Source organism: Sinocyclocheilus anshuiensis, unplaced genomic scaffold, assembly GCF_001515605.1.
Source record: "Sinocyclocheilus anshuiensis isolate Anshui unplaced genomic scaffold, SAMN03320099.WGS_v1.1 scaffold143, whole genome shotgun sequence".
In the NCBI taxonomy this organism is placed as follows: Eukaryota; Metazoa; Chordata; class Actinopteri; order Cypriniformes; family Cyprinidae; genus Sinocyclocheilus; species Sinocyclocheilus anshuiensis.
Window position 1 is genome coordinate 924,532 of NW_015548197.1, and position 15,136 is coordinate 939,667.

Below are 15,136 nucleotides of genomic sequence, written 5' to 3' on the forward strand. Positions count from 1 at the left end.
ATTAGACTAAATAACACGAGAAACAATTATTGTGTCAAAACCTAATATAAAACAAATATTGTACATAAAGCTTAAAGGTTTTAGATGTTTTAATTTTGTAAAATATCCAATATATCATCGCTGACATGTTTAGGATGACTTGAACACTGCAGGACTCAGAATTAGGCATCAATAATACTTTTTCCAATATAATTATTCTCTAATGTTCTCATGTTTATCCAAATCTAAATGTTTGTCCAAAGTGATTCACAAATTAGGGAAAACGTTTAATTTATATTCGTATTTATATATATATATATGTATGTGTATATATATATGTATATATATATGTGTGTGTATATATATGTATGTGTATATATATATATATGTATGTGTATATATATATATATATATATATACACACACACACGAAGAACTGATCTGTTTTGCATTTTTAAATCTATAGATTCGTTCTACATTCGGTTCTACACACGAGCCGCGCACCTTTCTGATTGATGTTAAGTGTATCCAATCAGACGAGCGCAACAAACCCCGCCCCCAGCGTCTTCAGACCGTGATTGGTTCAGACCTTTGAGCGGTAAAAGTTCCTAGCTTATTGCTGTTTTCTTTGAGTCATCGAGGGGTTCTTCCAGCAGGGGGCGATTCGAGCCGCATACAACAAAATTGTTATTAAAAGCCTCATCTGGTTTATTCTCCGCTGTGCAAAGTAATAGCTATCACGTGACACGCGCTTTTCTACCAGAAACGATGTGGATATTTTTTGCACCTGCAGTAATTATACTGAGAAACATTAATGTCATCTAACTGAAAAAAACACCTTGAAAAGTAACGATAAAATAATAATTATTTTAACTGATCGTGCCTGGCCAATCACAGCCAAGATTCGCGCCGCTAGCCCCGCCCATTCTTTCCTTCAGGCGATGCTAATCGCCGTTCTAGCGCTTATTCTTCATCTTCAGCAGCAGACTCAAACACTTCCTGAAGCACAGCGGTCACAATAAGTCTGCTCTGTCCCGGAGCTATTAATGGAAAAACATTTTAACTGCGTTTGAATGGGAAATGGTCCGTGTGTTTGTGTCCTCTCCGCAGCGGGGTGAGTAAACACAGCTTTTGGTTCTCGGAGGCTAATAAATCAGCAGATGTGAAATGAAGTCAGGCCAGTAATGACCTAATCTGAGTCTCGTGATAAATGCACAGGTGAACTGACCTCTAATGACCTCTGGTGACCTGTGCTGACCCTCACACCTGTCCGTCAAGATTGTCAATCTGCGCCTAAAAGTCATGGACAATAATAACGACAGCAAGAAGGCGGAGCCCAGAGTCAATGAGAAGAAATGCTGTGAGTTATTATTATTTATGCTCATTTTAGTGTCTTGATTAAGTGCCCAATGGTTGATCAAACGTTGTGGGGATTCAAACTAGAAACCTTCTGGTTACCAGGTTAGATCTAGTCTGGCTAAGACACTCATATGTAGCTAAATGTAAATAGTGAGGTATTATTTAATGTCTTCTATTGGTTAAAGATATGAGCTAACACCTGAAAGGTTGTAGGTTCAAACCCTGATCATTTAACAGCAGAGTACTCAGTGTTTATGATGACTACAGTTATTGTGCCGTAAGTCAAGGGTTTTCATCTTTTTAGATGGCAAAGATCTCCAAAGATGACTTATTTTCGTGTATAAAGACTCAGTTTTTACTCATTTAAATATTATTTGGAAAATATATAGATTCTATAGTTTTTTTTCCCTACTGACTACATTATTTGTTTATTTATATCATATTGTGTTCCTATTTAATTTGATCTAATTCTTTTTTTAATCTCATTTTTATTTAAACTATTTCGTAATTTATTTATTTTTATCTAATTTATTGGATTTCATTTGATTAATTTATTTTCATTATTTATATTTTTATTATTTATTCATTTTAGTCTATTTTTAAATTTAATTTATTTTAATCTGACTATTTATTTATAAAAAAAAAAATATTATGCATATTTATACATTTATGCTTTATACATGTATACGTTTTTCTTTTCCTCCGACCTTAGCACTCCCTTTATATCGGTATATATCTATACTATATGCAACATCGTAAATGCTTATTAAACGACTCATTTAGAGTGTATTGATGTGGTTATGAATGTGTTTTTCTGTAAAAACCACTTATAGCCTTGTATAGTATATAAGAAGCCCCTTGTTTGAGTTGGCAGTGCTTGTGATGGGCGTCTGGGAGCTTTGCACATCAAGACATGCTGTAGTTTTTCAACATGAGACCAACATTGAAAACCAGAGCCAAGAGTTGAGCTTTAACATGTTCGTTCAAGCTGAAAGAGAAATCTAAATCAGATTGGAATTTGAGCTTTGGGTCCAGACAGTGTTTTGTGGAGTGTAAAGCTTAGTTTAGAGGCGTGTCGGCTCCTGTTTCTCTTCTTCAGTGCAGAGTAATATATTGATGAATAGGCAAGAACATCATAGAGACTTGGTGTATGGTCAATAAGCAACCACCTAACAACCACCCTAAACACCCTAGCAACGCCCTTGCAATCATCCTGTACACCTTAGCAACCCTATGGCAACCCAGTCAAAAGTGTTACTGCTAACTAAAAAAATAAAAAATGTATTAAAATTTTTTTCGGAATTGAAAAAAAAAAAAGTAATAATATGCATGTGAAAAAAAAAATATATTTTATTATTTTATCATTGTTATTATAGTTTAATATTTTAAATATATTTTATTTTATATATAAGAAAATATAAATATTAGATGAAATGAAACCTAAATGAAAATAAAATTAGAAATAATGCCTTGGCAACTAGCTGAAATTATGTACTAAAATTACTTAAATGATGTACTAAAATTAATGAAAGCTTTATAGAAATATTAAAAAAGTACATAACAAAATTACTAATATAAACAGAAACTATAAAAATAAAATCTAATTCAAAAATATTAATAAATGCTATAATATTATATAAATAATACTTAAATAAAACTGATTTGCAGAAGTATGCATGGCTAGTATATGGGTTTGCAGATGAGATGCTCAAAATATTAATTGAAATGTTAAAATATATAAAAAATATGAGATGAAATGAAACTTAAATTAAAATAAAAAATTTTGCCTTGGCAACAAACTAAAATATATAGATTTAAGTAGATTTAAGTTAACCTGCAACAACATTAGTCAAAACTCTATAGAAATGTAAAAAAAAAAAAAAGCACATAACAAAATGACTAAAACTGAAAATATTAAAAATAAAAGCGAATTCAAAATAGTAATAAATGCTACACTATTATACAAATAATATTAAAAGTATGCATAGTAGGTATATGGTTTTGCTGTTTCATTCTCAGAAACACGTGGCAGTTATTAAATACAAGAAGCCTCAAGCTACTCTCATACATAATTGATAAGGAAATTATGTCAATAACTTCAGCAGCATGAAAGCCTCATGCCCTCAGTGAAATCCTCATGAATGTCGCTTATTTCCAGGCATGAGAAACTCTGAAGCATCTGAAATGTGTGCAGCTGTTATGAGTACAAATATGATGACCTGGGAACAGAATGTCTGATAAGGTAACTGACAAAAGTAAATGACGTGTGTTTGTTTGTTTTCATAGCATGGGCGTCATACATGACCAACTCCCCTACTGTCATCGTACTGATCGGCCTTCCCGCCAGAGGAAAGACATACATATCTAAGAAGCTGACGCGATACCTCAACTGGATCGGGGTTCCCACGAAAGGTGAGAGGAAAAATTGAGTTCAGCATTATTCTGTGTTGATTATTATTATTTATGTAATTATTACTGGGGATGAAACACCCAAATTATTTCTTGAATTAAACCAGTCAGAATTAATAATCTCAATTAATTCAGATAATTTTTTAAAAAGTTACTCATAACTATTACATGATTTTCTGAAAGCCTGTTTCCTACACGGGATAAAATAAAAAGGTATTTGCGACTTTTTAGTTCACAATTCTGATTTTTTTTCTCACAATTATACGTTTTTTTCTCATTCTGAATTGACACGCAATTCTGAGAATTGTGAGATATGTATAAACTTATTTTTTATTTCATGGTGTAAAGAAAACCCCAAAAAACGAGATGTAAACTACCAATTATGTGTTTACAACTTGCAATTGTTCACAGAATAAACTCAATTCTGAGAAAAAAGTCAGAATTGTAAGACATAAAAACAAAATTGCAAGAAAAGGTCAGAATTACGAGATATGTGTAAACTATATATATATATATATATATATATATCAATGTTCCCCCCCCACCCCCCTTTGAAGGTCAAGTTAATTTTATTTAATTATATTTTCTCTATAGCGCCAGATCACAACAGAAGTCATTTAAAGTTACCTTTCCAATAGAACAGGTCTATACCTTGTTCTTTTATTAAACAAACTAAGTAGCCTTATGATATTTATCTTATTTACACAACGGCATGTCATTTCGGTCTCTACGTTATGGTCGCACTCTCTGTATCGCGCACAGCGGAGTTCTGCCCCGATGCGCGCACACACATACACGCGCTCATAAATACATGAACAACATCTCCAGAACTTCTCTGAGAGTCACTTCATGAGCATTTGACCGTTTCATTTGAGTAAAACTATCCTCATATCATATACACAGAAATGTAAATGTATTCACGACAACCCGTCAAAATAAAAGTTCAGTTTAACTTGAAGGCATTGCAGCAGAAATATATTACTATTGTTGAGTAGTATGTACGTAACAGGCTGCTGCTACTACTACTAAAATTATTAAAACCTTATTTTTAAGGAATAATCATACAATATTTCTTCAGTGTTTTAATTGTAATATTAAATTACCTTTATTTTCCAAAAAATAACATTTGTTTAATTTTCATTACTTAATTAAAAGATAGATTAAAAGAATGTTTTATGCCTTAAAAATGTAAATACAGAACACAGAATTTCTGAGCAAAAATCATAAGGCTATTGTAAGAATAAATTAAACTTGTTTTTATGCTTTCAAATAATTAGACATGCTAAAACAGAATTTGGTAACAATAAAACATAAGGTTGGAAAAAATAAAACATTTCATAGGGCCCCAAACATGTAATTTTTGTTAAACTTTTAATAAATTGGTGTTACATTGTTTAAGTTTCATGATTTTAATTAATTAGACATGCTTTTTGATTGATAAAATTTAATTTAACCATTAAAAAAAAAAAATGGAACACCCCCCCCAAAAGCCGTAAACCTAGGGGAAACACTGTATATATGTATATGTATAAAAATGTTATTTCATGGTGTAAAAAAAACAGAATCGCGAAAAAGTCAGAATTGTGAGATATAAGCTTGCAATTGCATGAAAAAGTAAGAATTGTGAGATTAAAAAGTCACAATTACCTTTTTTTATTGTTTTATTCCGTCACAGAAACAAACCAAATTGCAAGATGTAAACTAGCCATTTTACAGGCTTATAACTCGCAATTCTGAGAAGTAAAAATAAAAACAGAATTGCAAGATGTAAACTTGAGTTTATAACTTTCTGGCCTTGGTACCTTTCTAGCATTGGTACTGTATCTATGAAATATTATACTAGCTTCACTCTGTTGCTTTCCCTGTATGTTGGTAACAGTTGTGTGTTTTTGTCAGTTTTTAACCTGGGCGTTTATAGACGTGAGGCGGTACAGTCATACAAGTCTTTCGACTTCTTCCGTCATGACAATGAAGAGGCCATGAAAATCAGGAAGTGAGTATCCACATACATTACACCTACAGTACACAAATACCTCCGACACAAGAGGATGTTTCTACAGCAGAATGACTCGCCTGAATCCGTTTCAGTCAGGAGGAAGTTTTGCAGGAAGTTGCACTGTGTGACATACTGTAATGTAATATTCACATCAAACTATGTTTCCAAAGAGCAAGAATAAAGATCTTTTAAATGATTGTGATTTGACACACAGTGGTTCCTGAGACGAGTGCTGGTGAATCGAGTCAGGAACTGTTGAGTTTAATGTGATTGTGGTCTGGTTCTTGTCTGTTGTTTCTCTCAGACAGTGTGCCATCGTGGCTCTACGGGATGTGAAATCTTATCTGAATGAGGAGGGAGGGCAGATCGCTGTAAGTTCTGCTCTTTGGACACGTTTATTTGTGGACTTCACATACTGAAACTAGAATTTCTCCATTTATTAGCTCAAATATTAATCACTTGTGTGACGGAGTGTTTTGTGTTATTTGTGGTGTTATTGTAATCTACAGACTAAAAAATGTAAAAATATTTTTTTAATTGTAATAAAATATAAAATTAGATGAAAAATATAGAATTAGGAATGCTGCTTTGGTAACTAACTGAACTAAACTACTGAAAAATGTAATGGAAAAATAAAACTGAAATAAAAGTAAATGAATGCTAAACAGAAATAATAAAATTACAAAAACACATAATAAAATGACTGCAAATTAAAATAAATGAAAGTTAAATATAAATATGGGAAGAAATATTAAAAATGACATAAGCACAATGAAATTACTACAACTTTACTATTAAAATGCTGTGTTGGCAACTAACTGAAATACGTTGAAGTATTAAAATTACTAAAACAACTTAATAAAAATAAATGAAAGCTAAATAGATTTTTTCTTTTTGAAAAATAATAAAATGGCAAAAGCACATAATAAAATTACTACAAATAAAAATAAATGAAAGCTAATAAAAAAAAAATAGTAAAAATGACAAAGCACATAATAAAATGAATACAACTTAAACTAAAATTCAAATTCTGTGTTGGCAACTAACTAAAATAAGTTTAAGTACTAAAATGATTGAAACTACTATAAACTGAAATGAAAATAAATTAAAGATAAATAGAAATATTTACAAAAAATAATCAAGTAACAAAAGCACATAGTAAAATTACTACAAATAAATATAAAGCTAAATGGAAATATTGAAAGAAATAGTAAAAATAGCAATCTAATCATTAAAATGCTGCGTTGAAAATACAAGCTGAAATACAAAAATGACTTAAACTACTAAAAACTGAAATAAAAATAAATGAAAGCTAAACAGAAATATAAAAAACTAATAGTATTAAAATGAGATATGAGAAAATGATTAAATATTAAAAATAAATAAATATTAAAATATGAAAAAGCTAATTCAAATGATTAATGAATACTATGATATATAAATAAAAGTAAAATATCACTGCCCCAGATGCTGTTTAAACACTTCATCATATCACATCGTCATTAGAAAAATTCAAATCCATTCCTTCATTTCATAAATATTTGCTATACCAGTTTCTATACCAGTCAAAAAGAGCATAAAATAAGTCAATGTCATTCCAATCAATTAAAAATATTAATTGCTTCTATGTTACCTAACTGCACTTGTGATGTAAGCCAATTATTATAATATTTTTATTATATTTGATGAGATATTTCCTAATTTGTTTCTCTTCAAGATCATTGTGTGAAGTGATCATTTGTCTCTGGCAGGTTTTTGATGCCACAAACACAACCAGAGAGAGAAGGAACCTCATCCTGAGTTTTGCGAAGGAAAACGCATATAAGGTTAGAGGATGTGTGAATATCAGTCGCTTACTGAAATATTAGCACCTCTTCATGTTCAGAGCATCCAGAGATCAGTAAAGCTCCTCCGTCAGCCTGCTTTGCCCTTTATAAACCTGAATAGAAACGTTCTTGCAGGCTTTGATGGGATTATTTTTGGTTTTGTTTCCAGGTGTTTTTTGTGGAGTCACTTTGTGACGACCCAGAAGTCATTGCTGCCAACATACTGGTGAGTGTCACCATTAATATTTATCACTGCTGTTATATCACAGTAAGTTATGGTTAGAGAGCAAGAAATCTTTTTGTGAAGTAGAGTTGTTCTTTTCTTCATTTTATTGTAATTATGCATCTTTAAGGAGCTCATATTAATTGAGAGACCACAGGAAATATTTGGTGCTTTAAAAAAAAAAAAATTACTTTTTTAAAACTATTAAAAAAAAAAATTAATAAATAAATAGACACATTGCACATCTAAAATCTACACATTTTCCCGTTTATTTAAATACGTTATACATAAGCTTATATATCTTGATGAGGATCAAAATGAAGTTAATATCATTGGACAGCAGTGACCTCATGTTTGTTTCATAACATAACATTCATTTGGTGGCAGGATGTGAAGGTTTCCAGTCCTGATTATCCTGAGAGAGACCGAGAGAGTGTGATGGAGGATTTCCTGAAGAGAATCGAGTGCTATAAAGTCACATATCAGCCGCTAGACCCCGATGACCATGACAAGTATGATTTTATTTTCATTTTAAAAGTGTCTTTCCATTTATTATTTTTCCAAAACGTCATCTCCGAGGAGACATTTGGCAAGATTTTCCTTTGGGCAAATTTTTTTTTTCTTTTTCTTGTTTTTTTGATAAAAAATGAAATTATTACTTTTTTTTATATTTTCCATTTTTTGGGAAACTATAATGATAATATTCAATGTCAGCCATTGATCTGTGCCCTGAACACCATCTTTAGCTTTTCTGTTGTTATGTCATTGAGTCTCCAGCAGAGAGCATTACAGTACTGAATTAGTTTTGTTCATTTGTTGGCAAGTGGTTTTGTTTGGTGATAATAATATATCATCAGTGCCTCTAAATGCCTTCTAATTGATTGAGGTAATGTTAAAATTATGTGGATGTTCAAATATTAACCTAGCATCTCTGAAAAACCTATAAGGATGGTTTGGACAGTGCAACGAATTTGTGAGATTCCTCAGGCGTAGCGTTTGGCTCTAATCATGGAGTAATCTTGCTTGGAAAATTTGACCCATTGTAGTGGATCCAGACACAGCTGCCTTCAGACTTCTTCCATTAGCTTTGATACTCTGCTGTGAAAGTGCTCATGCATCATTCAGAAAACTGCTAATGTCCACTTACAACCTACAGAAATTTATATATATATATATATATATACATAAATTTTAAATAAATGTATTATACACTTACAAACATGAGCTCCAAAAAGGGAAACAGCTTTACGATACACTATATTTAAATATACAGAAATAAGTGGAAAACTCACAGTATGTTGTTCCTGAAATGTATTTAGATTTAACTCTTGTTTTAATCAACAGTGTTGGTTTAGTTTTAGTTTTTATTCATGTATTATTATAGTATTTATTATTATATTTTGAAAACTCGTTTAAAAAAAAAATTACATTAATTTTAAATGTTCTGTTAGTAAATTTGTTCTGTTTTTGTATTTTTTCTTAGTTTTTAAATATTTATATTTCATTTACGTATGTTTTAGTTTTCGTAATTTTAGTACTTCAACATATATTTTTTTCAGTTAGTTGCTAAAGCAGCATTTCTAATTTGTTAATGTTTTTGTCATTTTTATTAGTTAATATTACTATTTTAATTCATTTATTGTAGTACTTCAACTTATTTTTAGTTGTACGCCAAGGCAACCTTTCAAATTTTTGTTTAAGTTTTTTCCGTCTATTATTTGTATTTTACTTTATTTCAATGTTATTTTAATTAGCAAAAATGTTTTGTAATACTTTTAGTTAATGATAACAACACTGTTAATCAAGGTATTAATTTTGACACCAAATTTACAGATATAAATTATAAAACAAATAATTTAATTCTAGCATTATACCACTTACTTTATTATAGCATATACTATTTACAAAGTCTAGCATTTTTACATTTAAACACTTGGCTGAAAGTTTTATGCTTGACTTACAAATGAATAAATCTATAGTATTACTACCTATTTTTTTTAATTCTATTTTTTGAAGAGTCATTTACTGAAAAACAAATAGAGTTTTCAACTTTTTTTTGTTTTTTTTGTAGGGTATAGATTGCTCATAAACATGAATGCTTTTTAAACAAGGGAGGGCATTGTTGTGGGTAATGAGGTACAAGTTGATCTTACGATTATATGATGGTGATTAATTATTTTTCAGCATGTGTCTTACACAATTAAATGCAAGAGCAGTCACCTGTTAATTGTTCTGTACTCAAGAGGACAGTAGTCTCTTTTTCGGGCTCTTTCAGGGACCTGTCCTTCATCCAGGTGATCAACGTCGGCCAGCGTTTCCTGGTGAACCACGTTCAGGATTACATCCAGAGCAAGATCGTCTACTACCTCATGAATATTCATGTTCAGAAACACTCCATCTACCTCTGCCGCCACGGCGAGAGCCAGCACAACGTCCAGGGCTGCATCGGAGGAGACTCCGAGCTCTCCAGCAGAGGAAAAGAGGTACAGTTCATGGATGGATGAGCAGAATATGGCTCCTTTAAAACAGTCTTATTTCAGGATCATTGATATACTGTAACACCGCCCTGCATTTGCTGAATGAAATCAAATACTTCTTTCTTACTCCTTTTGAGGTGCTGATTCAAGAAATACTGGCTGTTTTGCTCAAGCACGTCACACTTTCTCACAAAATATGATGCATTTTGTAGCATTTTTGCTTTCGACAACCATTTGTAAGGTGAAGAAGTCTTTTATTAAACTTAATCAGCAAAAAAAAGCTGCCACAAACACATGATTCCTGTCTTCATCTGAGTCATATTACGACTATTTGTTCAATTCTAAGCCCATTTTCACATGTATGAGTTATTCTGAAAACATTATTTCCACTTTTTTCACTAAGTTGAATTATGCATTTTGATTACTTCTGTTTATCATTCAAATGGAAACTTTTGACATTTGACTGCTTGTTATTTTGATAAGTGCATTAAAGCTGATACATACTGTATATATATATATATATATATATATAGTTTGTAAAATCGAATATATAATTTATATATTATATATTTGATACATATATATTTATCATATATATAATCATATATATATATGATACATATATATAATTTAAATATGAGATACATATATATAATTAATGCAATTTGTAAATCTTATTTTATTAAAAACTGTGATATAAAGGTTTTTTTGTTGGTTTTTTAAACTCAGTATCATTTTGCAAATCAGAAGATTTTATTATAATGTGGGGCTGTGTTATAGTGTTTAATATTTTGAATTAGGTTTTATTTTTGTTTTTTGTTTTCACTTTAATTTTAGTTGACGTTTTAGTAATTTTGTTGTGTGCTTTTGTCATTTTTACTAGTTTTCTTTAAGTATATAAAGTTTTTATTGTTTTTTATTATTATTACAATGACAATTATAATATTATTATAGTTATTTTTTTGTTTGTTTGTTTAAGTTCGTTTAGTTTTAGTTATTTTAGTACATCAAGTTAAACTGAATGAAAATAAGAAATGTTGCCTTGGCAACTGAAACAAAATATGTTTTTAATATTATCTTTTACTATAATTTTATTTATTTTATTTTATCCATTCATTCATTCATTAAAAAAAAATAGTGGTTTTAGTTTTAGTTAACTGTAATAACCGTGCTTTAAAGTATGTTTGTTTTGTTATGTATCAAAATTGAGAGTTGTTTGTATGTAGTTCATTTGTTAATCATGTTTTTTTATTACTGGTGCACATGTAAAACTGCTTTCATGGTCACCCTGTGTTGATTCCCAGCATGCTCTGGGTCAGTCCTTTACCACAAGTGGGTGAGAAATGTTTAACGGGCTTGTTAACGTCTTTCCCGCTCTGTGTTAGTTTTCTAAAGCCCTGCGTGGGTTCCTGGAAAACCAGAAGATCCCAGACCTGAAGGTGTGGACCAGTCAGCTCAGACGCACCATCCAGACGGCCGAGGAGCTGGGCGTCCCGTACGAGCAGTGGAAAATCCTCAACGAGATCGACGCCGTGAGTTTCCTGCCGCTGTTTTTATTACAGCAGCAGCTTCTGGTTTTCATATGAACACTGGGCACTGAACACTGTTTTTCATTACTTATCGTGATAAAACAGAGGTGTTTTCTGTTAACAGGCAATTAGTCAATTTGAGTCAGATGTTTGATGGAGGTGTGTCATATTTAACTCGTTTACCACACCAAAATGAATTCAGCTATATCATTGGGAAAACTTTGTCATGAGTGCAATAAAGGTCTGCTTCCAAATCAGTGGGAAATAAGGTAGATGTTTAATGCTTTAAAAAGAATAGTTCACCCAGAAATCTAAATTTGCTCAAGACGTAGAGGAGTTTGTTTCTTCATCAGATTTGGAGAAATGTAGCATTGCATCAGTGTCTCAGCAATGGATGCTCTGCAGTGAATGGGTGCCGTCAGAATGAGAGTCCAAACAGCTGATAAAAACATCACAATAATCCACACCACTCCAGTCCATCAGTTAACATCTTATGAAGTGAAAAGCTGCGTGTTTGTAAGAAACAAATCCATCATCGAGACATTTTTAACTTCAAATTGTTGCTTCCAGCTAAAATATGAGTCCATAATATTGCTTTGTCCAGTGAAAAAGTCATCTCGTCTGAATCAGATAAATCTGCACAGATCAAGCACCGTTTACAAGCCAAAGCAGTCCAAAACAGATCTGAACAAATATGTGGGTGGATTTTGATCTGAGAGACAGACTGTAAGAAGTGTTATTATGGATTATGGACTCGTATTTTGGCCAGAAGTGATGGTTTGAAGTTAAAACACCTTAATGATGGATTTGTTACTTACAACCACGCAGCTTTTCACTTCATAAGATGTTAACTGATGGACTGGAGTAGTGTGGATTACTGTGATGTTTTTATCAGCTGTTTGGACTCTCATTCTGACGGCACCCATTCACTGCAGAGCATCCATTGCTGAGACAGTGATGCAACGCTACATTTCTCCAAATCTGATGAAGAAACAAACTCATCTACGTCTTGGCCTGCTGAAAATGAGTAAAATATCAGCAAATTTTTATTTTTGGGTGAACTAATCCTTATATTGCAAACAGAAAAAAACAAAATCACATTATTGCAAAACATCTGAATTGACTGAGAAGCATTTGTGCTGTTTGTGCATTGTTATTTTTTATGTGTGTTTATGTTTTGTATCAGGGCATCTGTGAGGAAATGACATATGAAAAGATTAAAGAAACACACCCGGATGAATATTTTCTCAGAGACCAGGACAAATACCATTACAGATACCCAGGAGGAGAGGTACGGACCATTATGACACCTGACGTGCCATTTAGAGTTCCCACATTTTAACAATAACTCTTCCTGACTTTTTCAGTTGTTTTTTTTTGTTATGATTCAGATTTAGACCGATTGACTAATGAACTATTCATTCACTGAAAAGAATTGACTCAAAAGAATTCACTCCCACTTTCTGAAAGAAATCTCTTTTGCTCACCAAGGCTGCATTTATTTAATAAAAAAAATACAGTAAAAACAGTAATATTGTGAAATATTATTACAATTTAAAATAGCTGTTTTCTATTTGAATATATTGTAAACTGTAATTTATTGCTGTGATCAAAGCTGAATTTTCAGCATCATTCAGTCTTCAGTGTCACATGATCCTTCAGAAATCATTCTAATATGCTGCTCAAGAAACATTTCTGTTCAATGTGAACATTATTATCAATGTTAAAAACAGTTGTACTGCTTCATATTTTGGTGCTGATACATTTTTTTCAGGATACTTTGTTGAATAGAAAGTTCAAAAGAACAGCATTTATTTGAAATATAAATCTTTTGTAAATGTATAAATGTCTTTACTGTCACTTTTTATCAATTTAATGCATCCTTGCTTAAAAGTATAAATTCCTTCAAAAAAAAAAAAAACCATTCAAATCTAGCAGTGAGTTTTGTCCTAATTCTCTTGCCGTAGTCCTATCAGGACCTGGTGCAGCGGTTGGAGCCAGTAATCATGGCGCTGGAGAGACAAGGCAATGTGCTGGTCATCTGCCACCAGGCCGTCATGCGTTGCCTCCTCGCCTACTTCCTGGACAAGAGCGCTGGTGCGTCACAAACACACACACACACACTCAAATCATATCAGGCCTCTTGTGACTTACTGATAATGACATAATGTGAGACACGAGTATGTAGGTTTCTGAAGGCTGGTGTTCAGGTAATAAGTATTCAAAGAAGTGATCCTCTAACAAACTTTATTTGAAGAAGTTGTTGATATTCCTGGGCAAAGTTCTTCTATGCACAACCTCTTTGACTCAAATTTGTGTTCATAATGTCTGCAGATCTTCTCATATTTTGGTGTGCTTCTATTGCACAGATGATTTGCCATATCTGAAGTGCCCCCTCCATGTGGTCCTGAAACTCACCCCAGTGGCTTATGGTATGTGTTGTGTTTCATTCATATAGCAACAAGTAACAGAAATATAAGTTTACATCAAAAACACAAATCAAAGATCACAACAACTGTTTACCAGAGGATAAAACACATAATTTGTTAAAAGTAGCTTAAACTCATTTAATGACAGACGCATTATATCCAAATCCCTTTTTTCCTAGCTCTGTTCAAACCCGAGGAACTTTAAAATATGTGGCCCTGGACCACAAAACCAGTCATAAGTGTCAATTTCTCAAAATTTAGATTTATACATCATCTGAAAGCTGAATAAATAAGCTTTCCATTGATGTATGTTTGTTATGATAGGACAATATTTGGCTGAGATACAACTATTTGAAAATAGTTGTCTAGATTAGGAATCTGAGAGTGCAAAAAAATCCAAATACTGAGGAAAATCACCTTTAAAGTTGTCCAAATTAAGTTCTTAGCAATGCATATTACTAATCAAAAGTTTTGATATATTTACGGTAGGAAATTTACAAAATATCTTCATGGAACATGATCTTTACTTAATATCCTAATGATTTTTGGCATAAAAGAAAAATCGATAATTTTGAGGTTTTTTTGGCTATTGCTAAAAATATACCTAAGCGACTTAAGACTGGTTTTGTGGTCCAGGGTCACATATAACAGATAATTTGAGTGAAGTTTATAGCTCACGTTTGTATTGGAAAATGTGAGAGATAAGTAAGATGGAGTTAAACCACAAATAGAGTTATAAATGAAACAATACCAATTAAAACTTCTTCAGGAATACAAAGATGGTAACCTTCTCATATAAAGTGCAGTGATCTGTTTGATAGCTACAGCCAGTAATAAAACGTAAGGCGCTATGAAAAACAGTATCAAGTTTTTTTTTTTTTTTTTTTTTTTAGTTATTTTCCGGGGGTT

The 15,136-nt window shown here is 31.8% G+C and overlaps 1 protein-coding gene across 2 annotated transcripts in view; it reads left to right on the forward strand.

Moving 5' to 3' along the window:
- The first annotated feature begins 907 nt into the window (after positions 1-907).
- LOC107653233 (6-phosphofructo-2-kinase/fructose-2,6-bisphosphatase 2-like) overlaps positions 908-15,136 on the forward strand; it is a 24,907-nt gene continuing 10,678 nt past the window's right edge. The window contains exons 1-13 of one of the 2 annotated variants that reach the window (XM_016439905.1): positions 908-1,093; positions 1,198-1,339; positions 3,625-3,750; positions 5,644-5,740; positions 6,048-6,114; positions 7,495-7,569; positions 7,739-7,795; positions 8,180-8,304; positions 10,068-10,275; positions 11,655-11,801; positions 12,985-13,089; positions 13,766-13,895; positions 14,168-14,230. In XM_016439905.1, the coding sequence (XP_016295391.1) occupies positions 1,282-1,339; positions 3,625-3,750; positions 5,644-5,740; positions 6,048-6,114; positions 7,495-7,569; positions 7,739-7,795; positions 8,180-8,304; positions 10,068-10,275; positions 11,655-11,801; positions 12,985-13,089; positions 13,766-13,895; positions 14,168-14,230 (1,258 nt within the window). In that variant the 5' untranslated portion in view covers positions 908-1,093; positions 1,198-1,281. The remainder of the gene's footprint in view (positions 1,094-1,197; positions 1,340-3,624; positions 3,751-5,643; positions 5,741-6,047; positions 6,115-7,494; positions 7,570-7,738; positions 7,796-8,179; positions 8,305-10,067; positions 10,276-11,654; positions 11,802-12,984; positions 13,090-13,765; positions 13,896-14,167; positions 14,231-15,136) is intronic. The other variant, XM_016439904.1, reaches the window with a different exon arrangement.